Source organism: Channa argus, chromosome 5 (genome assembly GCF_033026475.1).
Source record: "Channa argus isolate prfri chromosome 5, Channa argus male v1.0, whole genome shotgun sequence".
In the NCBI taxonomy this organism is placed as follows: domain Eukaryota; kingdom Metazoa; phylum Chordata; class Actinopteri; order Anabantiformes; family Channidae; genus Channa; species Channa argus.
The window spans coordinates 18015429-18041362 of NC_090201.1; the positions used below are offsets into that span (position 1 = coordinate 18015429).

Consider the following 25934-nt stretch of genomic DNA (forward strand, 5'->3'; position numbering starts at 1 on the left):
AGCTGATCCAAATGGCTGGTATTGCTGTAATTGACGTGCTTCAAAGATAAAATTGATAATTGTAGTGCTATTTAGTCTTTGTTCTCCTGTTTTGCAGTCTTGTGGTCTACAGTTGGAAATGCATCGATTAATTTATAGACTCGAGAGATTGTTTTACACGTTGTTTAGTCCTTTATCCTATTATTAAAGTGTCTTGTGTTGTCGCTAGAAAGACCCCCTAGATAGTTTAAAATGAGTCTCCCAGCTTTACACAACACCGGCGTGGTCTACAGGAGGATTCTTTCACAGTTTCCACAGGATATCAGTTTAGCTTTTGCCTATGGATCTGGCGTTTTCAAGCAACACGGAACCAGCCAAGGTCAAATGGAGGTAAATGACCGCAGACCTGGACGTTTCTGAACTTTGCTCGTGACTTTAATCTTGGATTGTGCCTTAAAACTTTAAGAGTTTAAAAGTTGACTCAATGGGTCACTCCAAAGTAAATATACTGAAGAAAGATTTTTTAACATATCCTCTAGCATAATTACTGAACAGCATTAGATTTTGGATAAAAGAAATGCAATGTAAATATGGCATCTTGGACTAAATTAGACTAAATTACACTCGCACTAAATTATTTTCTTTTACTGTTATTTGATTTTATAAAACAACCCATCAAATAATTAATTGCTAATTAATTCATAGCGAAAATAATCCCTATAGCTATACCTTACTTTTCAGTTTCTTGCTGTGTCCATTGTTGGACTTTTGTGGTGAAAAAAATTGACACAAATATATTAGTAAAAATATTTTTTTGATCTTGTATGCATCACAATACAAGGAAGAATATTTAATTTAATTATCTAGTGTTTAAACCAATTTATTCTACTTCCTGGTTGTACAATGCGACTGTAAATGTAAAGTAGTAAGAACTTTAATAGCAATTGTTTCTTTTTTCTTAACTTAAAAACATTACTTATTTTTCTATAGATTGATTAATCAATTAGTAAAATTCTAAAATTGAGTCAATTACAATTAATAATGATGTCACTCATTACTTGTTTTTATTTTTAATACTTCAGAGGAACATGCTGGACTTTGTGTTTATGGTGGATGACCCAGTAACGTGGCACACCATGAATCTGCTGCAAAACCGCAAACACTACTCAATCCTTAAGCTGCTGGGACCTATGAAGATCAGCTCCATACAAAGTGAATATGGTGCTGCAGTGTACTATAACACACTGGTGCCTGTTGATGGGAAGGTAAATCACAAATCCCGGATTTTTTTCCTTTGTCCTCCAGAAAGTGTAATCTGTCATGGCCTAATGAGGCTGCATTATTACTTTTTCTTATTGATGGTTTCTGATGTTTGTGATGTCAACCTTAACTTAAATGCATAAAAGAATGTAATTAAAAGAAACAATGTTAGTCATTTACTTGATTTTATATTTATAGATTTAGTAATGGTAAACATTGGATTCTCTTTTAACTTTATCTCTCAATATCTGTATCTTACAATAGTTAATACTTGTTTTTGTGAGCAAAGTTTATTATCGAAACATCTATAACCTTCCCCTCCTTTTTAGATAATTAAATATGGTGTCATTAGTACGGCGTCTCTAATTGACGATCTGATGCACTGGAAGACGTTGTACGTTGCTGGACGCCTTCACAAACCAGTCAGTATTATCATGAAACTGTGACTCAATCATTTAAAAAAAATGAACTGTTAAAAACTGTTTGTCAGTGTGTGGTTATTTAATTATTTGTTCTAAAAACTGAACAACATATCCTGTATCTTTTAATTTGAACTCTGTACAGTATAATGTATTTTTTGTATCTACAGTTTTTTTGTCTTCACCAATCTCATTAGGCTGTGTGTACGTGCGTGTGTGCTTGTGTGCGTGTGTGTGTTTTCTCATGCAGGTAAAAATGCTGGTGCAGGGTGAAAATGGAAAGCTGCGTGCAGCCCTGGGGGCCAACCTAAAGAGTGCTGTGACGGCCTCCTTTCTCATGCTGCCAGAGAGCTTCACTGAGGAAGACCTTTTCCTGCAGATTGCTGGCCTTTCCTATGCTGGTAACTAACATAAACAAAAACCAAAATAAAATGAAACCCTTTTTTTTTTTTTTTGGAACAAAGACACTAGCACCTAGCACTTATCATTGACTGTTATGTGTAATTTTAAGGAAAGTTTTCTGTAGACAGATAACTATCCTGGTTGATTTGTTGAAATGGAATCAGGTGAAATACAAGCATGTAAATCAACATCGTTTGTGTTGAAGGGGATTTTAGGATGATCCTCGGAGAGGATAAATCCAAAGTGGCCAACATCGTCAAAAACAACACTGAGCACTTCAGGATTCTGTATAGTAACATCCTGCGAGACTGCCCACAAGTGGTCTACAAACCTCATCAAGGAAAACTAGAGGTAAAACCAGGTGCACACACTTGCAAAGAACTCAAACTTGCCTTTTACTATCTTATTTGATATTTGAGAGGCAAAACTGAAGTTAGATATAATGTATATAAAGTTTGTCTTTTTGACCTTGATCCCATGTTAAATATTGACAGGCAATGGTCTAAAAAATCTTGTTTAATTGTATTTCCTAAAAGCAGACGTTTTTGTGATTCATAGCTGTTTTGAATTTGTATTGGCAGGCCTTTTGCTAACCCAGTAATAAAAATATTTACAAGAAGACACTGACACAATTGCAATTCTATTCTTGTGTCACACCTTTTTTGTGAAACACACAAACATGTTTGCAAACTAAAAATGACACCAATTTAACCTGAGTGCTGTATTACAGTTTGCTCATTCTTTTCATAATAATGTAAACTCTAAATGGGGTGTGACTTACTAACAGGGCACTCTGCCCTGTTACCTACTCTATGTACAGCATCAGCTAGTTTAACGTGTGTGTGTGTACTGCACATGTTTACATGCTGAATGATGTGTACACACATTCCTCTGTCTTTTTTTCTTTGTCTCGAGTGTCTCTTAGCTATTGCCACCACTCCCTCTTGTACTAATGAAATACTCTACTCCTAAGGCATCACACCATCCTGGAATAACGTGTTTAGTAAGTGGTTGGTAGGAGCCACACAATGCGATGTACTGTCTACTTGTAAGTTTGTAACACATTTTGCAATGAACAGTGCATTGGGGGCCCTGCATATGGGAAATACAGTTGTATCTTTCATAAGACACAACAGCAGACGCCATGGATACAAGTGTGTGATGTCGACACATACAGCAAAATGCTTTTCCATCTTTAGTGCTTGTGTCAGTTCATGAACTAAACAACTAAATGTTTTCTTTATCATTCTCCTCTAATTAGTGTTTTTATTCATCATTTCCCTTACACACGTTTAATTTAAAGATACACTACAGTTTTTTTTGTAAACGAACAATAGTTATGTTTATTCACTGTTACTCACCAAAATTATTCATTTTGAATCCCTGAGGCTAAGCAAACATGCTGAGCATTACAAAACTGTTTACATACTTGTTTACTGAACTGATAAACTGACTGGGTATTTGTTGACCAGTAAATAATAATAAATTGAAGTATTGAAATTGCACAGATATGTTTGAGGTACTTTAATGTGCTTATACTACTACATATATTTATACAGTGCCAAATTACCAAAATCATCTGAGGGCACTTTACATAATAGCATCAAGGCTTTTCACATTTATAGAGAAAACCCCCACCAAAAAAACCCTTAAGCAACCAAAGCAACATTTGAGAGGAAAAAATGTCCTTTGACGGAAGAAACCTCTCACGGGGTGGGAGCTCCTCTCCTAACATTTTTACTCTGTAACTTTTTGTGTCTGCTTTGGATATTCTAAGAACTACAAGTATATCTGCACTCAAATCAGATCAACTTACATAAGCCTAAGTAACAATGTACTATATTTACTGGATTTAATAAGATCGTGTGCATTTATTCTTGTTTATATGCAGGTAGACAAAAGCCCTGAGGGACAGTTTATCCAGCTGATGGCGTTGCCCCGTACCCTCCAGCAAAGGATCACAAAGCTGGTCGATCCTCCGGGAAAGAACAGGGACGTAGAGGAGATCCTGCTGCAGGTGGCTCAGGACCCGGACTGTGGAGCTGTCGTACAACAAGGTTTGGACATGAAAGGGTTTAGGGATGAAGGATACAGGAAAAGATGCGTAAGAGGAAGAGGCAGGTTTTGTTATGTTTAACTAACATCCCATTAGTTCCATGATTTATTATCGCTCTTACAAAATGACGTTACAAAATGATTCATTGCAAATAAAGGATGGACAGATTGTAATTATCTCTTTTTTTATTTTAGTCTAAATGGAAATCAACAAATTGCTTAGTTTATTCTCCAGGGGAAATGTTTGTAGAATAAACCGGCTCTGCCTTCAAGCTGCCTAAAATCATATTGCAAAGTGATCACACCGTAAAATGTGTTGTAATTGCATGTTTGAACATGTTTTTGTTTCTCCTCAGGCATCTCTTCTATTGTGAAATCCTCCAGTATATCACAGAGTATCAAAGGCATTGCCACAGCTGGTAAGCACACTTCTCATGTTAGTTTGATATTTCAGCAAAATCCTATAATCTTCTGAGTAATTGGTGGTGGTGCTGTACAGGATAATTAGTGCTTTTATATTCCTTGAAGGAACACAATATCAATTTGGGAAATAAGCTTCTTTGCTTTCTTGTCGATAGCTTCTACACATAGTGATGCCACTCTTGTGTCTGGATGATTTTTATGCTTAGTTTTGCAAAAAAAAATGGAAACATGTAATTTGTAAAGTGGAATACAAAATCCTCATACCAGCACCTCTGAAGCTCTTTTTTTTTTTTTTTTTTTTTTTTTTTTTTTTAAATACAAAAACTTAATTATAATCATGACAATGAATAGTGGCTTGCTGCTTTCACCTGTTTCCAAGAGGTGGTTCCTCTTGAGATTTGCTGTAGAGATATTCCAGTGGTATCCATCTGCTTGTCTAGGTCTGTTAGAATTAGCTCTAATTGTCAAAGTGTCTACTATTCATACGTTTATTTAGAAAGATGAACAGACCTATGAATAATTGATAACAGAGGACTGGAGATCACTAAAATGTGTTCGTAAACTTTCCACTGTGTATTGACATCCGTTTTAATGTAATGTAATTATGTTCCTTGGTGTCTGGGCCTTTCAAGGTTTGTGGAAGACAGTGTCCTACAGCTCTAAAAAGCTGATGAAGATGTGGAAAGGCTGGAGGAGAAGGCCACCTGTCTCACAGATGTCCTGAATCTGTCTGTTTACCAGGAGCCATGTATATGCTATTCAAGGTCCATTGTTTCAACTTTTACTCTGACACACTGTAGCCAGAACGACCAAAGACTAACCTCTTGTAGACTCACTTCATTGTCTCTGTGGACAGGATCACTGACTAGGTGTAAGGCTGCCTGAATAGTTTGGGTGACATTTCACAAGTCTGGCTGAATATGGCAGACATTTAAAGGTGACGCAGATTGGACTTTTCTGGATGGCGACTAAGTTGATGGGGGAGATGCTTCTGAATAGACTCCAGTTGGAACTGGTGGAGTTACAATCAGGACAAAATCACTGAGCACAGCTTGTAAAAGTAGGGTAATGAAAAAATGATTGCTGTAACTGAAACAGTTAAAATATGGATAATGCTACCTGGTTGACAGATGATTGGCGGCTAAGATGACGAAATGGCGGAGAAAGCGATATTTCTGTTTTCAATTTTCACTGTACCCAAAAGAGACCATGGAGTTCTATTCTATTCTATTGGTTACAGTGGTTGACTTGTAAATTATGTTACAAATGCAATTCATATTTCTGTCTCTCCTTACTACATTATGTTTGAAGGCTATTTTGATGGTTATCACAACCAGTATTCATAAAGACTTTTTTTTTAAAAACTTCCTTTGAAGGGATCCTTTTAATGCTTTAACATAATAAACATGTTCCTAATTATTGAAAGAAACATTACACCTCTGCCCTCTGTTATGTGCAGAACTCATCTTCAATAGGAAAAGGCAGCAGTTAGTTCAGTGTAATTCATTTAAAAGAAATGGGTTTAATAAACCTTTTACTCTAACATATGTGATTACTCTGTCTTCAGTAAAATTATTCTGTCTTTACTAGCAGAAAACAAAAAATGAATTTACAATGAATAAAAACAGATTGGCGGGTCTTTAGAAAAGACCATGATGTTAAGTAATCTGCCCAACTTTTACAAGTTTTTACTTCTTTATTTTTAGGGCTTTTTCACAAACAAGTTAAAGCGGGTGAAACTAATTCTGGCAAAATGAAGCAAAGCCATTTTGCCAGAATTAGTTGGACTTCCTCAGCACATGTTGTATGAAACACATTTTACAACAATATCTAAGTTTTTATAGCATTGAACATATTTAGGAAAACTGGCTAACATGTTACTTTTAAAGTAAACACAGTCAAAAGCCAGTGAGGTGATAAATGTCTCTAAACCTTAGTACGTTCGGTACAATGACCAGGGATTGTAACAGTTACTTCCTGCTACTCTCAGTTGTTTGCTACATGCCTTTTTGTTCACCTTTACATCATCATGAGTCATACTTGAAGATGACTTAAGTTACAGACATATGAGTCATTGTAAGGCGGACTAACATCCTAAGTTCTTCACTCATACCTAAGTTTACTACATAATTTAAGTCTCTGTACTCAGAGAAACTCACATTTCTCCAGTCTTTGGTACTTTTCAGAGCAACGTTTTAACTTCACATACTGTATGCTACCAGAGTTGGGCTGAGTACATTTACTCATTCAGTCAATATACTGTAATTAAGTAAACTGTAAGGTATTTGCACATTACATATTTAAATTGTATTTAAATTTAACCCTCATATTTAGCCATTTGTATGAAAACAAAATCCAAGCTCAAAGATGCTAATGGCTACCTTATGACTTTTAACTGTTATGGCCTTCTTTACATTAGTTTCCATTATAAACCTCTGAGATGGTTAAGTTATTAGACAAAATTGGCAGAAGATTGTAACGCAAAATGTTGTTTTATCTCATTCCCAAATACTCTAAATCATCTGACAATCCCTCAGGTGTCACTTGGGAGCATTTGCAGCCAGCAGGACCTAATGAACTAAAAACCTGTTTATTGAAGTGCAATAATTATTAAATTAATGAATGACTTGTCCGACAGTTGAAAATGATTGTCATTCAAATTATTTAACCAAAAAATGTTAAATAGGAGCTTGTATCCTCCTCCCAAATGTGTAGATTTTATGCTTGTCTTTATGGTACATGACAATATACTTAATATACCGGGGGTTGATTGTTTGTCATATAAACATTTATTGCCAATTGCACTGGTTAGTGTTTAACACAAAGCATTTTACTTACGTTGTGTTTACAATTCGGTTGTAGAATTTAAGATTCACGAATTGAAGAAGCATTGGATTGATTTGCTACTTTAAGTCAGTAAACGCATATTTATCACATACCACCTACACAACACCTACCCTCGGGGTTTTGTGTGCCTTGCTCAAAGACACTTTTGTTGTTAAGGAAGCAACGTTTTCCTTTGATCATCTAGGTCAAGACGGATGCAGTGTTTCATCAGCTCCGCCTTTAGCTCGGAGCGTATTACGCAATCATGTCTCATCATAATGTATGCTGATATAATTGCTCCAGCGCTGCACCAATCAGCGCGTTTCACTTTCACCACCTGCTCGGAACTGAATTCCATCATTCCAGGCATTCCTGGCCCGTTCCCTCCTCCTTCCCTCCTCCTCCTTCTCCTCCTCCCCGTTTACAACCAAGTTTGTGTCGACAGCTCTGTTGTCGCTCTAGTTGTTCTCTGTCGGCTTCTTTTTTGTTCGTTCTCCGCGCTGGACATATCTTTGCTTTTTGCCTGTTTTCTCGTCTGGACACAATAATACTGGACGATACCAAAGTGGCGCTTGAAGGAGGTACGTGGTAGCAAAGCCCAAGCTGTGTGTGTGTGTGGTGGGGGCGAATTGTTTCGGGTTTGTGGGGTGAGACGCTGCTCTGTCTTTATGTTTTACACAAATACTTGGCTTGTAAATGAAGACAGCGTGGAAAAGAGACGTGTGGGGCTGAAACAAAACCCGCCACGACGAAAGAAAGTGATAATTTCATTCACGGTGCAAAGCGGCTTCCCAAACTTTCTCATGTCAAGAGAAACCCCCCTTCACACACACACGCGCGCGCGCACGCACTTCACTCCACATATTGTAGGGCTTTGATTTGACTTTCTGGTTAATTTGAAGAGGGGAAAAAACGAGTGAAAACTTCCAAGAAATCAAAGTTGGGCTCTAGCTCTTCTCTTGTGCATTTAGTATCCGACTTTTAGTTTTTTCCTGTGGACCGCTCTTAAGGCAGCTGCGATAAGGAAGCAGTGAGTCAGGCGGATATAAATACTGCACCAGCCTGCTGAGAATACAAGTGAACGCACTTGCTCCCAATAAAATCACGTTAGCTTCACTCTCACTGATGTTGTTGTTGGGACTTTGTAGTTAGTCTGAAAACCTCTTCTTCCAAACGTTATTTTCCTGGAGGAATGAGGGAAAGTTATCTTAGGAATGCAGAAAGAGGGAAGAGAGTCTCACTGGAGCGTTTTCTTTTTCTTCTTTTTTTTTTGTATCCACAAATATCTTTCGTAGCACAATTTCACTGAAGGCTCAACGATGTGGGACAAAAATCGTAAAACCACTTTAACAAACAGCAAACACATCTTAGCAGACATGTCGCTTTAAGAGGAGCAATACAACAATTAATGCTCCTGTAAATTCAAAACATTACTGAATTTAAACACGTTTAATCAGCAAAGTGTAATTACTGTGGGAGTCCTAAGTGAAGGTGAAAGTTAAGCAAAATGTTTAAATTCCACTTTCTCTGATTTCTGATTTGAAATCAAAGAACTTTATTAATCCCAGAGAGCTATTGCCCTTGTTAGAAATGCGCTTTGCTCAAGAATAATGATGGTCATTATGGGGAACAAGTAAAAGTTGAATTGTGAGGATGTGATGATTGGCTGTCATGTCAATTGTAGTTATGATAAACTATGGAAGACATAATCAATTAGATAACAGTGGGTTATATTGAATTATTAGTTACAGATTGACCTGAATATTTTTGTTACATTGGTTTCCTACATCATGACCATTTGCATTATTTAAAACATGACCTTAGAGTAGCCTCTAGATTTCAGGACTGTATATTAGTTTATCTGGATAGATAGAGCTGGTTATTGCCACCAAACTCCATTTAATTCTAGAATTTAGACTGCTAAATTTAGGTTGTAGCAATACAAAAATGTTTATGTCTGTTGACTTTATGGAAAGTTTCTTGGAAAGCACAAGATTTCCATTGATTACAAGGTAAATTGTGAAAATGTTCTCTGTCAGGTCAGCCCGTTGGTAAACAAGAGTAAACAAACCAGCATAGTCCCTGTCCCTGTGGGATCTTGACAATTTTTAGTCTATTAATGAAGCGTTATTCATCTAATTTTAAATCATGTCCTTATGAAATTCTGCATAGACATAATAACCAAACACTGTTTAGTTAACATTATTTTCAATGCAGAACTCCTCCATCTGTTTTACAGGCATCCAAATATGGAGACACCACTGGATGTTCTGTCAAGAGCAGCATCATTTGTTCATGCGAGTGAAGAAGAAAGTAAGTTTTCTCACAATGCTAAGGTTTCTCATGGGTTTCAGTGTGAAGAGGAGTTGAGCAGTAGAGGGAATGAACACTTTTCCTCCCCCTACCTAGTGTCTGGACTTGTGCTGTCAAGAGTGGATTCATTATTTGTATTATTTAGAGTTGTGTTGCACTTTGGTTAAGAACAACATTATGCTCAGCTATAATCCCCTATCCTGCCTCCTGGCGTGAGACAATAGGCATCTTTGTGTTGTGCAAGATTAGCGATACACAGGCAAATAAGACCAACCACACTCAACTGCCATCAGCTATACTTTGCAACTAGCTGCTTGCTTGCTTGTGTTAACCTGCTTTCACTGGAATCAGGGTGCGGTGATGTTTGCAACTGTTTTACTGCCTCCTTCTCCAACTTCCTGTCTGTGCCAATGTCTCGTTGATCTCGGTCCATCTTCCTCTCTTTTTAGTCTCTTCTCTGTTCCACTGCCTCAGTCTTTCTCCTCCTCTTCCATCCTCTTCTGACTTTTACTTCCTCACATTTTGAGCATGTCTGAAGACTTCAGGCTTTGCTGGGGAAGAAAAATTCCTTCCGAGATTAGGGGAAATGGCCAGTTCTTCCCAGCTGGCCTGGCTGCAGCCAACTGGACCCAGAGCTGAGAAACCTACAGGGACACTTAAAATTTAACTGGATAGCACATTGGAGGTGGCAGCTTAGCTTGTTATGTTTTTAGTATTGTGTGTGTAGTTAAAATCCTTTTGTTTAGAGTGGCCTTTAAAAGTTGCATTAAAAACTCAACTGCGGTTATATATACAGCATATTTACAGGGATTGTTAGAGAATTAGTGGTTTTCATTGTTGCACTGATGAACTGGGTATATTTAGAAAAAGCTTAAACTGTAATGTCTCCCATGTCCCTGGCTTGTTTATCATAATGCGGTGGCTTAAATGAGATGAATATCACCTTCCTTGCACTTTTAAGTAAAATAGCATGGGAGTTCTCGTCCCCTCCTACTTGGCTCCCTTGCTCCCCTGCAGTGTCTTTGTTTCTTTTCCTCTGCACTGATGTCACTTTTTGTTGTGGGGCGTGCATGGCCTCTTTGTCCAAAGACAATGCACTCAACCAGTTTTCACAATAGTGCTGGAGAATTGGGTGAACTAGTGAAACAGTCATCCCACAACTCTAGTCAACCAACCAGCTAGGAATGAGTCAGTCAGCCAATCAGGCCAACAGGCAGTTGAGTAAGTAACCCCTAGCTACTTGTTTGCATTTAAGACAAGCCTCCGTAATGCTTGTGCAGCACTTGACACTGGAGCACTTGCCAGAGAACAGGGAGAAGGTGGGGCCTGCCCTCACAACAGCTGCTTAAACCCACAGGGCAGAGTGGGGCTTGTCAGGACAGTGCTGCTGCTCACAACCTCAAGAACTTGAAATGAAAAGCATTGTTCATTTTCTAAACCACATCCCTGCAGATATCCCATCTCTGCTGAAAATGCGTTTTTCAGATAATTACACGAATGCAGTCTTTAGGGAAATATATTTTACATTACATGAAAAATGCATTGTCTGAGATTGCACAGTTTGGCTGTAAATGGGAAAATATACTACAGTAATATCGTGAAATAGAATAGCTGACCAGAATAATTAAGGCTGTTTGAACACTATAATAAATAAAAATATGTTCAATCTTGCTTAAGCACTTAAAAAACCAAAGAAAGCTTTGTTTGGCATACAAAGCTGCAGCAGTGGAAATGGTATGTGAAGGCTTCTCACATTATGTGTGTGATTGATTGATAGCAGCAGAGAAGACATCAGCCCACAGTTGTTAGAATTTGAAATATCACAACCACAGATCTTGACTCTGCCCTGTAGGTCCAATTTTGGTCTGTTTCGTTTGCATATACCAGAATCTCACATTTGTCTCCAGGGGATTATAAATCAATTTCCTTTTGGAAAAAATACAGAATAAACTTTTATAAAAGAAGGGGGAATCAACAGACATTCATTACGTCAAGCATTTACAGAGTAGACATAAGTAGCAGTAACAAAATGAGTATTAAATAGTTGCATAAAAGTGCAATAAAGTAACCACTTTCCTTTTTTTAACGCCGGATGCCCTCCTCATGCAACACTCCCCAATTTTACCGTTAGGTAAAGTTCAGTTAATTATGCTGTGAATGTTTTTTAAAGCCACTGGCCATTTTGCTCTCCATTAACTTTTGGGACAAATGTCTGTCTTGCTGATTCACCGTGTTCACTTTTTGGCAGACAAACAGTTGCCTATTTGGACTGAAAATATTACTGCAGTGAGTAAACCAAAACAGTGTGGTTGTGGGTTAGTGTGTTTACATGCACTTAAGTAACCAGGTTACAAGCTGATTTCGTAAAATTTTTGTAAATTACCTGTTTCAAAAAGCCAGGATAAGGGATTAGAAAACCTGATTTCCCCAGGCAGGTTTGTCAAGGAGCAGTTTCTATTTATCATTTTCAAGGGTGACAAAATCTACGACGAATCTACGAATTGAAAATTTCATCCAAAGCGTGTCTGAAACAGTTTGAAACTGTCAACCTTACATTTAGGGAGTCTGAACTGCTACCTCCTGGTTGGAGGACAAGCTGTCTGTGTGCAACACTAATCACAGGTTTTAAGTCAAAAAGACCTGACCTTGAATATACAGTAATTACACACTTACTAAAAAAGCAGTAAAGTAATCTGGGCCTTTATATTTAATGGTGAGTGCAGGGAATTGCTTAATTCTTGACATCAGCATGAGCCACCACCCTTCCTATAAACAAACCTGTATTAGAAATGAACTTTAAGAGTTTAAATTTCACTATAGGTTTAGCTGCAAGAACACATCCAAATACTTGCTGTGTTACTTTAGAATGTGATATTTTTAGTAAATTGTCTAATTTAATTATTAATTTATTTTTGTGCTTCTGGTGTAAATACAGTTGGGTTGCCAGTCAGTAGGCCTTCACCATGCTGGCTAGATCAAAGCCAGTCATTCCCACCATGGCTGCTGGTTTAGGGCCTTACTGATGGGATGGAATATGGATTTTTTGTTTTTGACAGGGACTGCAACAAAATAACTGGTGCTAAGTGAAGGTGGTTGGCTAAGAACTGTACAGTACCCTCTGATCATAGACCTGCACATCAAAACACTACTTGTTTCTTTTTGAGACAACACACACACAATCACAGACACACGCTCGCACACATTATCCCCTGTTAATTGTTATAGTTTCCATGATTTGTTCCAAGTTCATGCTGAGGGTTTTGGTCTAAGGGAAGCAGTCCATTTAAAAAAAACCCTTTTATATACTTTTTATATTTTATTTTCATATCTATTTTGGCACACATTGAAACTTTACATAGTGGTGTTGGAACATCGTACACAAACTGCAGCCTGTAAACTTGCTATAGAGCTCAGTCAGCATCAGTTTTAATAGGAGCTCAATATTCTGACCAAATTTATAGCAGGTCTCTTGTATTTATAGCTTGGGATTTCTGCCAGTTGTTCCTGTGATTTTTGGATGCATTTAGATAAATCTGGCTATTGCTTACTAATAAATCTTGTATCGTAATTCTCTAAAATTATATTAAATTTAAATGTGGTCAGCCATGAGTTGAGACAAACTATGAGACAAGCAGTATGATTTATTAAAGGTATCTGCAGGTGAAATTAGCAATGGAGAAAAGTCAGAACTTGTTGATGCTTGGTGATGCATGTAATCAGAAAAACACCTAAAGTGTAATCAGAGTATCAGAGAGCCTTTAACACTTGCTTAGGACAAACGCAATTTAATTTGGGAGGTAATTTGATCAAGGATTTATGGCTACGAGTGGAAAGGTTTTAGTGTTTAGGTGAATAAAGACCATCTTCAGCAAGTAGTGGGTTTGCCCTTCAGTCTGCCAGTCCAGGTCACCTCTATGTTGTAGAACTACTTTTATAGCTTGTGGAGTTTCTGCTGGTTTGATATCGACCTGTTATGACAAGATGTCAGGAAGCAGCTCGTCACAAAGAAATAGTGCCCTATCCTAAATCTTTATGCTGATCTACACTAAGCTGACTGTCTCTAGTTGTAGCTAGTCTATAGTCTATAGATGTTGTAGTAGCATCAGCCCCCCCCATATAACTTTTTTCAGTGAAGCTATAACATTATGCATAGGTCTAGTCTTTTCCTTCAGTTCTCTGATCTGTATTTATTTCTTTTGTGTTTAACTGGAATATAACAAATTGTCTTTATTCTACTCATCTTTAAAATAAACTTGCCATTAAACATGGTGCTGCTGTCCTTCCAATAAACGGGAATCTGCATTTTGATCATTTGATCAGGCGTATCTTATGAGCTTGACAGGTGACTGCCTGGGACGTCTCGGCGCAATAAAAATACAAAACTGAGGTGATTGACAGTACACATCAGTTGTGTATTTGGGATTTATTGACATTTTGTTGATAAATGAAGTAACAAGTTAACATGTTATCATGTTTGAAGTAGATAAATCTTGGTTATCAGCAAAGTTATTAGTGCTATAAAGATCTCACTGTAAAACCGATACACATTTGATGTACAGTTAATACTGATCCCTCTTTATGTTGGCTTTTTTTTTTTGCCCATAATTCTCACACACCTGTTTAATCTCCCTATTTTATTTTATTTTTTTGGGTCATCATAAAACACATTTTACAATAAGTGAGCTATTGGGAATCCTCTCGTTGCCGTAAAACGACCAATAGTTCATATCATAGTCCAGCACCATGATAGATTGAGCTGACATTAGTCTTTCATTGATTAAAAATGTACTGTATATTTATGTCTGTGTAATAAAAGCAGGCAGCTACCTGGATCTGACTGCAATGAAACACCTAATTAGGGCTCCTGATGCTGGAGTAGGCATAATATAACCAGACGTTTTTTCCATACATTCGAGGTGAAGTGCTTAATTGGCATCCTCCCTAATGCTTGAGAACTTAATTCGAATGTGCAATGGAATATAAAGTCATGAAGTCCTCTCTCTAGGTCCATGAAAAGCTCACTATCAATATATCTCTTGTTGGCTTAGGCTCACCCCATATTCATCTATTGGTGCCCCTCTGCACACTTGGTTCCCTTGTGACACAGGCAGGCACTCATGTCATCATCACTAGTTTGTTGTAGTCATGGTTCTGCAAGAGGCCAAAGAGGAGAAGAGGCGCAAACCACCATGGTCACAAGGTGAAAGGTCAGGTGAAGTATCTAAGGGTCAAAGAGCTAAGTAACAAGCTTAAACATTATCAACCCTACACAGCATTACTGTTTTACACTTTGCAGTCTTGTTGTTGGTTCCACACACCAGTAATCAATCAATCAATAGCTGTTTGTTCTTTCATCTAAGTTTAGGCATAAGCATTAAATCATTTTTCCCAAATGCAATATGTGACATTCAGTTCACACCTGTAAATCGAAATTTAAGCAATTTTAATGTCAAATGTTTTTGCATTTTTATAGGACCTTGCTTGAATTTGGGGTTGTAGTTATAGTAACTTTTTTTTATATTTGGAGACTGAAAATGTGAAAGAGTTCACATCCTACATTGGCTCTAAGTAAATGCCACGCTTGCTGGTCCAATACCAGCTATGCTGCCTAAGCGAGGGAACATTTTCTTAGAGCTGTGCTGACCACAAATACCTTGCATTCTTCTCCTTTTGATAGCACTCACCATAGTTACTCGGAATGAGATGAAACTGGATTGCACTGCCTGTCACTAAGGATTGTTAACCTTTATATAGCAAAAAATAATTACTGTATTATATAGCATAAGTCAGTTAATCTGATTATTCACCAAAGACCAATACACACAGGTAGTATGGGTTAGAGTATTGCGTTAAACCATTATTGGCCTCACTTTGACTTGAAGAAGAAGGAGGAGGAATAAATTCTGATATTGTTGTCTTTCTTTACCTTCATTTTGACATGAATCAACTTTTACTGGCAAGGTTCCATTTGATTAAGTCCCTTTTATATGTGATTTGAAAAAGATGGGTAGAGTGGTCCACAGTAATAGGCTGTGAACGTACTCCTTCCAGAAAGGTATGAATTCTATTTGTAGAATGTAGTGATAAGGTCGTGTTGACTACGTCAGATGCAAAACACAGGTGGTAGTGGCACAGAGCATGTAGTCCTACGGCAACAGTCTTGCCAATAAATGATAAGCCCCCTGGGTCAGTTTGTTACCAGCTAATTGTTAACATGGCAAGAATGTTGTCATAGGTCCCAGTGGTGGATGGAGGCTGTGATCTGTTTCCATTACCAGAAATAATAATCTGTTTTGGTTTGATGTATTTTAAACTCTTGATCCTCGTCCTTAAATTAGCAACAAAACAGACATGCCTCGAATTGTTATTCAACAGTTGTATAGGATAAACAAGTGTTTTCCCGACTTTAGTTAGTCTCGATTTGTTCCTCAGACCAGATTTGCATCTCACAATCAGACTTGAGTTGTGTCCCAGTCAGTTGCATGCTTATAGGAACATATTATAGATATCCAATGTTGACTTGCCAAAATGTCAGAACGTGCCCACAGTCCCTTTTGTACTTTTATGACTTTATGTCTTAAACAAATTTTGACAAGCCTTTCTAGAGGGGCAAAGTGGAGCACTAATGGTTGGAGCCAGAGAAGAAAAAGAGTTCAGGATGGACACTTAACAAAGGCTGTTAACGAGGAGAAAACTCAAACAGGCAAGAAGGAAAAAGAGCAAATAGACAGCAGCTTGTTTTAAAATAAAAATTGGAAAGTTTGCTGAAATGGTAAAGTAGGAGCAGGATAGATGAGCTACTGTATAAAGAAAAAAGAGTGGGTCACAAATAATTTAAAATATCTTTGCTAAAAGAGAACGCAGCTCACAGCTGGCTTATCATGTTTCTGTCACTGCAAATAACACACTATTATCGAGAAACCACAATGACTGTTAATAGTAGTACACAGATGCTCCAGGTTTAAAGTGCCGCTACATATGACCGAACAGTGAGTGCTCAACTTGAGTGGTAGACAGCATCCTCATGTCCTTTGTACACTAATCATGAATTTTGTATCAATAACCAAAACTGATCATGTAAAGCATGTTTACTCTACAAGCATGTTACAGCAGGAGTTTGTTTAATGGAATTTACAAATCCAGTCTTTAATTAAACTTTAAATTCATTGAAATCTGACAGGTCCCACCTTTTTTTTCTGCAACACACACACACACACACACACACACACACACACACACACACACACACACACACACACACACACACACACACACAGCAAACACAAAGGTGGTTCCACAGAATCACTTTTTGTTATCATTGTTTTGGTAAAGCAACCTGATACTTCCTTATTTTGTATGTGTGTGTGCTGATCTCTTCCTCCAAACACTCCTAGAAACCTTGTGTATAGGTGTCCTATTTCAGCTGCGTAATTTTGCCCCTGAATGCTCACAGAGGATTACGTAAATGCCTTTACAGAAAACTAAACCTGTTTGTTTCACGGTGGCTGTTAGAAAGCATGCATCTTTAAAGTTTTAACCTCAATATTTGTATTAATCCTTGGTGTAGGATTTGTAAATTCACAGATGGTTAGAACTGTAAAACACTTAATTCATATGAACATTATGGCTTTGGAGCACATGTCTCAAAGTAATCAAACATTTTACGGCCTCAAAGCGTGTCAAAAAAAGATACATGATACTATGTAATGTACGTCACTGCCCTGATAGAAAAAGCTGAAACAACAAATTGCAGAGAGGATAAAAAGTTTTAGAAGACTATGCCATAATCCAAACAAATCAAGTAATTATATGATGGGATTTTAACAGGAGGTGTCATAAAGTAATTGAGGATTTAACCTTTGGTATCTGCACTGTGGCTTATTGAAGATCATGTTTTTGTGGTCAACTTTAAGGCCTGTTGGAGAAACGTATTCTAAAAGTAGTCATTTTTAACGAGAGCTAAGAGTATTTTCATAAGAAGTATTTTCTTTGACCCTCAGATGTCTTTTCACCGTGACACTTTTTATGTCACAACACTGGAGCACGTTAATAAAGCATTAGGATGACTCACCACCTGGCCTGTGTGGTGTTGTTACCCAGACACACCTCCCCAGAGAGGCCCAAACCTGTTTAGAAAAAGAAGACATAACACAACAGGAGATTAACCCTATCTGACCCTTTTAAGCGCCTATCCTTGTAATTTTTGGGATAATTTTGGCTGTGTTCCTGCAAATGGCATACATTTCAGCAAAATAGTGTATTTTTGTTTGATATTTGAATTTCCAGGCAGCAAGGCTACTGGTTGCTGGAGTGTACTGTTCACGCAGTGAATCAACACAGAGTCTGTGGAAGGACCACTCAGGCCCATCTTCTAGGCCACCATGCCACACAAGGAAATTTAAGCTTATTAATACCTGCTCACGCTTCGATGACAGGCTGTTTAGACCGCGGCTGCTGAAAGATGACATTCTTGATGTTGATGTTCTTGATCCAAACTGTTCTTGTTCAACTATGCAATACATCAGCTAATAATTCAGCTAAGAATGTTGGGGCGTGATTTAAGAAAAATCTGGTATTTAAAGGGTTACATTTCTAAAAATTAATATTTGACATTTTTGATTAGGACTTGTGTTGGCTAACTTAATAAAAGAAGGAAAAATATTATTACATAGCCTGATAGTACAAAGCACATTTTATGTACTGAGAGACTAAAATGTGAGTATTTAATGCTGCACAAAAAATAATAATGCAAAAAATCAATATTGCTACAGATCATTGACATACACTAAGCTGTGATGATCAAAACAAAAGAAGTTTGCGTGTAATATACATTGAAAAAATTTATTTATTGTGTTTAAAGTATTACGACCTGATACTAAAAAGTCCATTTTATCCATGGAGGGACTCAAGTGTATATTAAACGGATCCCTGGGGGTTAAGTAGGTCTGGTAACACCTTGTCCTGATAGATTGGATAAATAAATAAAAGAGGCAGGAAGTAGGAAAGGTAATGACAGGAAAGCAGGAATAATTGCTGTTTGTGTACACCCATAGCACTAAATGATATTTGGATGTACAGGGTGGGTCTACTGATGGACTAATAACTACTAATAACTGAAATCTGTCAAAGCAGAGCTTGTTTAAATTTATTAATTCCTTTATTAATAAATGTATTACTGGATATAATAAAGTTTATTGGACAGGCTATATGTATCCACAAATGTTTGCATTTATTTGGATTATTTTATTTAGTTATTTTATTTTTAGATTAAATTTAGGTTTCAGATCCAAGCATTTGACTTTGCCCGCCTCTTGCCCCAAACTGGATTAAAACAAGCTGAGGAAACGGTGGGGAGAAAAGGTGCATACCCCACTAGGTTAAGTGATTTGAAACAACTGGTACTTATGGAAGAAAGAAATGTAATTTTAACAAGTTGTTGTGTAACAACAGTCTTAAAGCACATTGGGCTAAAACAAAGCCCAAATATTGACAATCAGTGGTAAGATGTTATTTCATTTACGAGTGAATTAGAAGTATGACGGGTTAAATGGTCTATTTCAAGCAGTTAAGGAACCAATGCACTCAATGTGATGTAGAAGCAATTTTTTTTCACGATGTTTATATTCCAAGAAAGATTTGAAGAGCCACTAAGTTTTCATGTTCCTCTAGGAGCTTCACTGAAGTGGCTCCACAGTAACTCTGTGTTGAATTGTTCAAATTTCTGTATGTGTTGATTTCTGTCTTTTTCTGGCACTATTTCACTGCATGTGGAGCTTGGCTAACGTTATAGATTGAAACCATTTTTTGTTACTGAGGTGTACCCACACTACTGAAAGATGGATGTATGTGTAGTGCTAGATCATCACTGCTAGATCCAAGACCTACCAAAACCTGGTACTGCTTATGTTTATGTCCCCATTTTCTAAATGGTGCTGCAGTGATAGTAGTTGCACCACCCTATAATTTTGCCATGTTTACCATTATTTTGTGAGGCACGGTATAGATCTTCCTAAATCAACCCACTATAGCGATATCCCCTCGTTAAATATGTGTGCTTTTGCCTTTTCTTACCCAAGTGTGGTTGAATTACATAGAAAACTCTTTCATAGTCGTAACATTAATGTTTTCTCTAAGAGAAATCTAATGTTTAAAGGGTTGCTTCTGCAATTTGCTTAACACCTGAGGTTTAAATTATATTTTTAAGTCAAGAGTCTGGGTAATCGAACATATCCATCATCCAGTGGTAAATAGTCCGAAGGCCATGCTAGAAATTAATGACTTCCATCCCCATCAGTCTGAACATGCCTTTGCAATCTGAGCAGGTTTAGCTAATTTATTGCAGATTTGTGGTTTAAAAAATTGTCATTTTCTAAAAGAACACTCCAAACCCAGAGCTTCACAGCATTTTTGTGCTGTAACACATTTAAATGATATAGAAAAGGTGAGTAATTTACCACACTTTTCATTTTCTGCTACTGTTTAAATGGTCTGCTTTGAGTTTAAGCCTATGAATAAGTTGCAGCAGCAGCACTGAATGAACTCTCTGTTTGAACGCAGACTTGTTTTGAGTGAAACTGGGACAATGGTCTTCCACTGAGACAAGAACCATGTATCTGAGCCACCATGAGAAGGGGAGGTTAGTGTGGGAGGAGGGCAGAAGCCTTTGTGTGTATGCATGTGTACAAGAAAGAAGAGGGCGGCGTTTAAAAGGTGTATTTGAGATGGAGCATAGATCAGGTGTATAAGTGTGTTTGTTTTGTAGTTGTGGGTTATGTGCGGCTGAGAAAAGTGACATCATGATATTCTGTTTAGTCCTTAAGCCAGTTTTAGGGAATGCTAGAAGTTTGTAACCCATCCAGTCTCCCGATTCATGCTGTCTATGGTGGTTTTGACCTGTATCAAGCCCAAAAGCAAATGAGAAGTGAATGATGGAACAACAGGCTTGACAATTTGTTTTGTACAAAATTGACATATATTCAGTTTGGACTTCAAAGCTGAGTATATATACATATTAAATTCAGTTATTTTGGGTCTAAAGTATACCCAAAGTATTGCAGCTGCCTGTTCATTATACTAGTATCAGTCAAATACCCTGATGAAGTTGTTCTCTACCTTTTAGACACAAATATGGAACAACATGTGAACCATATTCACTTTATCTTAATCTATAAAGACGATGCCTATTTACCTATTTTCCTCCTGCTTTTCCCACGTCCAACCAAATCCTGGATCTAGCCCATGTAGAACACAAGGGGGCAGAAGAGAACCACTCAAAAAATGTTGAGACTCCATTGAGCCTTTAACAACTTTTTTTTATCTATTAAAATCAACCCAGTACCCCTTGGCTTTTTTCTTTTCTTTATGCAGCAACTACATGCAGTGTACGATTTATCATATTCCATATATAATGGATAGACTCTTAGACTTTATTAGTACAAATTATTCTAATAATATTACTAATATTTTAAATTTTACATGTATTACTCTGTCCTTATGCTGTAACTCTTTGAGACAAAGTCTAAACTATTATAGTAGTGTTTTAACAATTATTTTCATTAATCACTTTTATAATTCATCGTGTAGTCTACGAAGGGTCAAAAAAGTCAACAGATGTCACTGAGATGAACTGGATCACTTCAGTTGTCTTTGTTCAACCAATTGTTTCCAAATCCAAATATCCAGTTTACAGTGATACATGACAAGCAGCAAATCTTCAGTTTTGAAATGCTAAAATTGGCACCATTTCGCTTAATAAAATATCAAATATATATCTCTAATTATGGTTTCTGTTAATTTACTTATTTTAACTCTCTATTACAAGAACATTGGGTTGTGTTGTACTAAAACAACCCCAATGAAGAGAAACACAAAATCCTTGTTATTTTTGGCCCCCTTTTTGTCTTTGTGCTTCATATTACTGTAAACCTTTTCATTGTATTTCCTTGGTGTTTTTGCTCACATGCCTTTAGATCTATCAACAATAACTTCATTATTCCCAAACCGACTCATCAAACTTAACAACCACTATGCTATCACTATAATATTCCTCCAGGGACTCTCACCTTGTGATAACTTTTTTTATGGCACCTTTTAATCTCCCCAGTTATCACTGCTATTTCCAAGCGGGACAGGAAGTGAGTCTCAGCAATCTTGGACATGTTTAAGTAGGCTATCCTTTAGCAAAACTGCACCACTGGGACTTGTGATTCCTTTATGTCGGTGCTGTATCCTCCCTACATGTGTAACATGGAATTACTGCAGCTCTCTGGGTCTCTCGCTCTTGTCTTTCTCCTTGAACGTGTTTGGAGAGGTTGATCTTGCGCGTAAAACATCCCTGACATTTGAGGCGCTCCACAGATTTTAGCGAGCATGCCCAGTGCGCCCCACACGGCACCAGATGAAACCACTGGTGCAGCACTGGAGTCATACCAAGCATAGCCTGCGTGTCAGTGCAGTCGACTTACAGCTGGCTGTGAGGAGAGCTGACGCTACTCGTGTATTTTCCTCTTTATTACTGCGAGACATTCACCCGTATTTGAAAACAAGTATCCTGAACTCAGTACACTAACTGGGATAATCCGGCTTCAGCACTCTCCGCGGGTTTTATCTTCTATTAAGGGGATTTTTGGGGAACTAAAGTTGGAGGCTGGGCCTTTAGCTTTTGATCGTCGCTTGAGCAAAAAAGGAAAAAAAGAGCTGGTCTTTTTTTGTTGGTGTTGTTCAAACTCGATAAATGCTACTCACGAAAATGGACCTGTTGAACTACCAGTACCTGGACAAGATGAACAACAACATCGGCATTCTGTGCTACGAAGGTAAAGCGAAGTGTTCAAGTGTTCATTGGCTGTTCGTGGGCGTTAGGAACGCTACGGTTGTTTTCAAAAGTTCGCTGCGGTCGTGGCTTATTCTGGTCGAAGTGATCCTAAAGGTAACCTGACTTAGCCGAGGTGTTACTTACAACACGCCTAGAAGAGAGAACTTGTAGGTTTAACTGTGATGTGTTAGTTGTTTAGTTGTTTAAGACCTTTTCTACTCGGTTTTCAACTTACGTTAGTTTTCCACAGAACGGAACGTTCACTGGCGTCAACGTCGTTGCCGTTAGCACCATTAGCTTCATCTGTCATTTTCACAATTTGCTCGTTAGTTAGCTGGCAGACTGAAAATGTGTTTATTAGCGTGGCTGACCACTTTTCACCCCCCCCCTTCCCTCCTAAGACTAATCACGGAGATCAAAGACTGAAGCAACAGTCTGTAAATCATGTGTGACTTTCATTGCTGACTCGCTCTGTTAGCTCTTTATTAGCTCTTTGCTCTGGGTTATTCGTGTCAGCGTGTACGATACCTGGTTTAAGATGCTGCCTTTAGTTGAATTATATTCTGGTAAAGGCTTGTCACCGATGCTGTGTTTTATTGTGATTACAGTCCAGTTGGCATTTGCCTCAGTGCTTTTCTGATAAGCGCAGGGTTTTGCCCTACGGTAGGACTGCAGACCCCAACTTCTAGCAGTATCAGCTAAGAAATATGTTATATCATTACCACAAAGGAGCAGGAGCTCCAATATCTTTGCAAAGTGTCCAGACTTTGAGGTAATGTACCTCCTGTCGTTTCACATACCACGCGTTATAATATCATCAAGTCTTTCTGGGGGCTAGGTTTAATGCAAATCCCTTCCCCACTCCTGCCCCGTGGCTCCCGCTGCAACATTTAATATAACCTCCAGCATTTACAATTTCTTTAACTTCACAAATAGGTTTGCAGCTCTGAAGCAAAAGTACAGTTGAGGTTTTTAAATGAACTGCACGTTTTCTAAGTGTTAAAAATGCTTCTAAACTGTAAAAATGTCTCAGATGGTGATGATTAGACTTCACCTGGTGTCCACTCTACAAAAACACAAAAGCAGCCTTAATACAGAGAGCAAACATTTTGATTTCTTTTCATCCTGCCTGCCCTTCCTACTACTGTACTACATTAAGCAGCTTGTCTCTAGAGGCCTGTAGCATACAGTGATCTTGTAATAGCACTCTTATTCAGACTGTGTGACTGAAAACCATTTTGCAGATTTGCAGATAGAGTTTGGCAGATGCCCAAGTACCATTATATAGGAGCAGGTAGAAGGACAAGACTTGCAGTTGCATATTAATATGATTATTGTACAGTTGAATTTGTTTATAGATTTTTACTGAAAGTAAACACAGGATGCTTTTATTTGGGGCTGAGCATATAACTAGAGCTTTTGTCAACAGTCGTTCTTTTGCCTGTGTCTAATGCTTTATGGGGAAAGGAAATGTTGCTTTTACCCGTGCAACAATTTGCTTTTTGCTGACCAGTTTGATCCCTCATCGACATTTCTGCTCACTCTTCTGTGCAGTAGTATAGTAGATGTATTCCAGGCCAGTGGCGGGTTTAAGCCAGGCTGTTGGGTTTATGTGTCACTGCAAAGCCTAATCTTTCTCATGTTACACCCTGGTCATCTTCTAAGAAATTTAAAGAAGTCATAGGTAAGCAGATTGCTTGTTGTTGGATTTTTATATTTGTATAAACTTTAGGTTTCTCTTTGACATGTTGAGTTTTAGGACTTCTGTCCCTGGAAGCAGATCTCTGCAGTATTAGACTATCTGTTTAATTTCCTGGGCTTTTGCGTGTGTTGTTTTCAGCTGACAAAGCTAAAATCCAACTCCCATCGCGAGCCTTGTGATAAGAAAACAAAAACAATTATACAATACAGGAAAAGTGACAGTAAAAAGGGTTAAAGAAATGACCTTTTAAGTTTGAACGTGTTGAGTTGAGGGGTTGGAGGAGATTTGTGAATTTGTAAATGTACTTGTTTGTTTTCGATTCCATAATCATTCATACTCCAAATACATTCCCTGACAAACACACACACATGCCTCTGTACAGTGTCCCGAGGGTTTTAGTTGTAATCTGAAGCTCTTACATGTTTATTATGATCAGCATTTATTATCATGAGCAGATGTGACACTTAAGTAGTTATCTAATACATGTGCACCCAGATGCTTCTCAGGACAAGTGTTGTCTACCTTTTATGTACATAATGGCATTTTTAAACTTGAGATTTAATGATTTGTTTGGGTATCAGGTAGCTGTTAAAAAGAGCTGTGTGAAGTGCCATACAGCATCCATCTCTCAGTGCCATAACAAAGTTAGAAAAATGGAATTGATTTATCCATGTCTGTTGCTCTCCGACTGAATAAATGACAAAGTTAAGTATCAAAACACTAATCTTGATTAAGTTCAGTGCATTTTATATAAATTAGCAATTGGAATAAGCATTGATCTTATGTGATATACCTGGTAAATCCAAAGGTTGCTAGAATAGTAATCTGTCTTAATCCAGAAAGGATGGTGGAACCAATAACTTTTCATATTGAACTGAATTTGAATGGGAACTGTTTGGGGCAGTCAAATTACAGTATACTTGGTATATGACTGTATGCATACAAAATGCTTTCCAGTGAAAAGAAAGTCACAGATTGCAGTTGGTATTGTAATGCTGGTGTTCAGAGGTTAGGAAGTAACTTTGCATTACCGCAAAGGAGGGACAAAGTCACAAAAGCGAATCGCACCTTCGCCAGCAACCGTGGTTTGTTTGAAAACACCCAGAAGTCCACATTACATTGTCTATTAATTTTCTCATGAACAGCAAAAAACAGCATCAAAAACAGAATTGTAAACTATTGCTAACTCAATGCTTAAATGTTCTGCAATACCTCAGCAACTGTCTGCTTTAATTTAATGTTCCTCAGCCATATAAAACTGTTGTTGGTAATATTTTCGGACATTTATTGTTTTTAAAACCATCCTGCGGTGTTTTTAGCTCTCTCTCTCTCTCTCTCTCTTTCTCTCTCTCTCTCTCTCTCTCTCTCTCTGTCTCTCTCTCTCTCTCTCTCTCTCTCTCTCTCTCTGTGTGTCTTTCTCTGTCGCTTTCTGTAAGCTGTTGTCAATTGTAGACACGGCAATGAGGGGTGTAGAGGAATGCTGACCGTACCTTTTTGCTGCTAAACAGGAGAGAATCAACAAGTCTGAAAACCTCCTTTAAGCCATGTACTTTTGTCAGCCTCGCTCCTCTCATTGTTAGATGAAACCATCTGTAACGTCTGGTTTAAAAGTTCAGCTCATGCGGACAAGAACTTCTGTGGAAGACTTATTATGTCAATTTGAGTATTATAAGCATCAAGGCAATGCACATGGCCAGTGCTGGTTACTGAGAAACACAGCCAAAAAATAATGTCTTTGCTG

General features: G+C 37.8%; 2 protein-coding genes across 3 annotated transcripts in view; both read left to right on the forward strand.

The window, feature by feature from the left end:
* On the forward strand, positions 1–5891 carry tamm41 (TAM41 mitochondrial translocator assembly and maintenance homolog). The gene is made up of 8 exons (XM_067504678.1): positions 1–369; positions 1062–1244; positions 1569–1661; positions 1909–2059; positions 2266–2411; positions 3952–4117; positions 4472–4534; positions 5171–5891. Exons 1-8 carry the CDS (start codon positions 232–234, stop codon positions 5260–5262), a joined length of 1032 nt encoding a protein of 343 aa, XP_067360779.1. The 5' UTR covers positions 1–231; the 3' UTR covers positions 5263–5891.
* A 1895-nt stretch (positions 5892–7786) lies between these two features.
* The window catches only part of vgll4b (vestigial-like family member 4b), a 36885-nt gene continuing 18737 nt past the window's right edge, over positions 7787–25934 (forward strand). Inside the window, exons 1-2 of one of the 2 annotated variants that reach the window (XM_067504680.1) lie at positions 7787–7945; positions 9604–9677. In XM_067504680.1, coding sequence (XP_067360781.1) covers positions 9614–9677 — 64 coding nt within the window. In that variant the 5' untranslated portion in view covers positions 7787–7945; positions 9604–9613. Of the gene's footprint in view, positions 7946–9603; positions 9678–21949; positions 22493–25934 lie in introns of those variants that run through there. The other variant, XM_067504679.1, reaches the window with a different exon arrangement.

Bases quoted from the DNA above. Each gene is read 5' to 3' on its own strand.
- tamm41 (XM_067504678.1), top strand. From the start codon at position 232: ATGAGTCTCCCAGCTTTACACAACACCGGCGTGGTCTACAGGAGGATT. The intron at 2,060-2,265 runs GTAACTAACATA...TTTGTGTTGAAG, and splicing joins TGCTGGCCTTTCCTATGCTG to GGGATTTTAGGATGATCCTC. The intron at 4,118-4,471 runs GTTTGGACATGA...GTTTCTCCTCAG, and splicing joins TGGAGCTGTCGTACAACAAG to GCATCTCTTCTATTGTGAAA.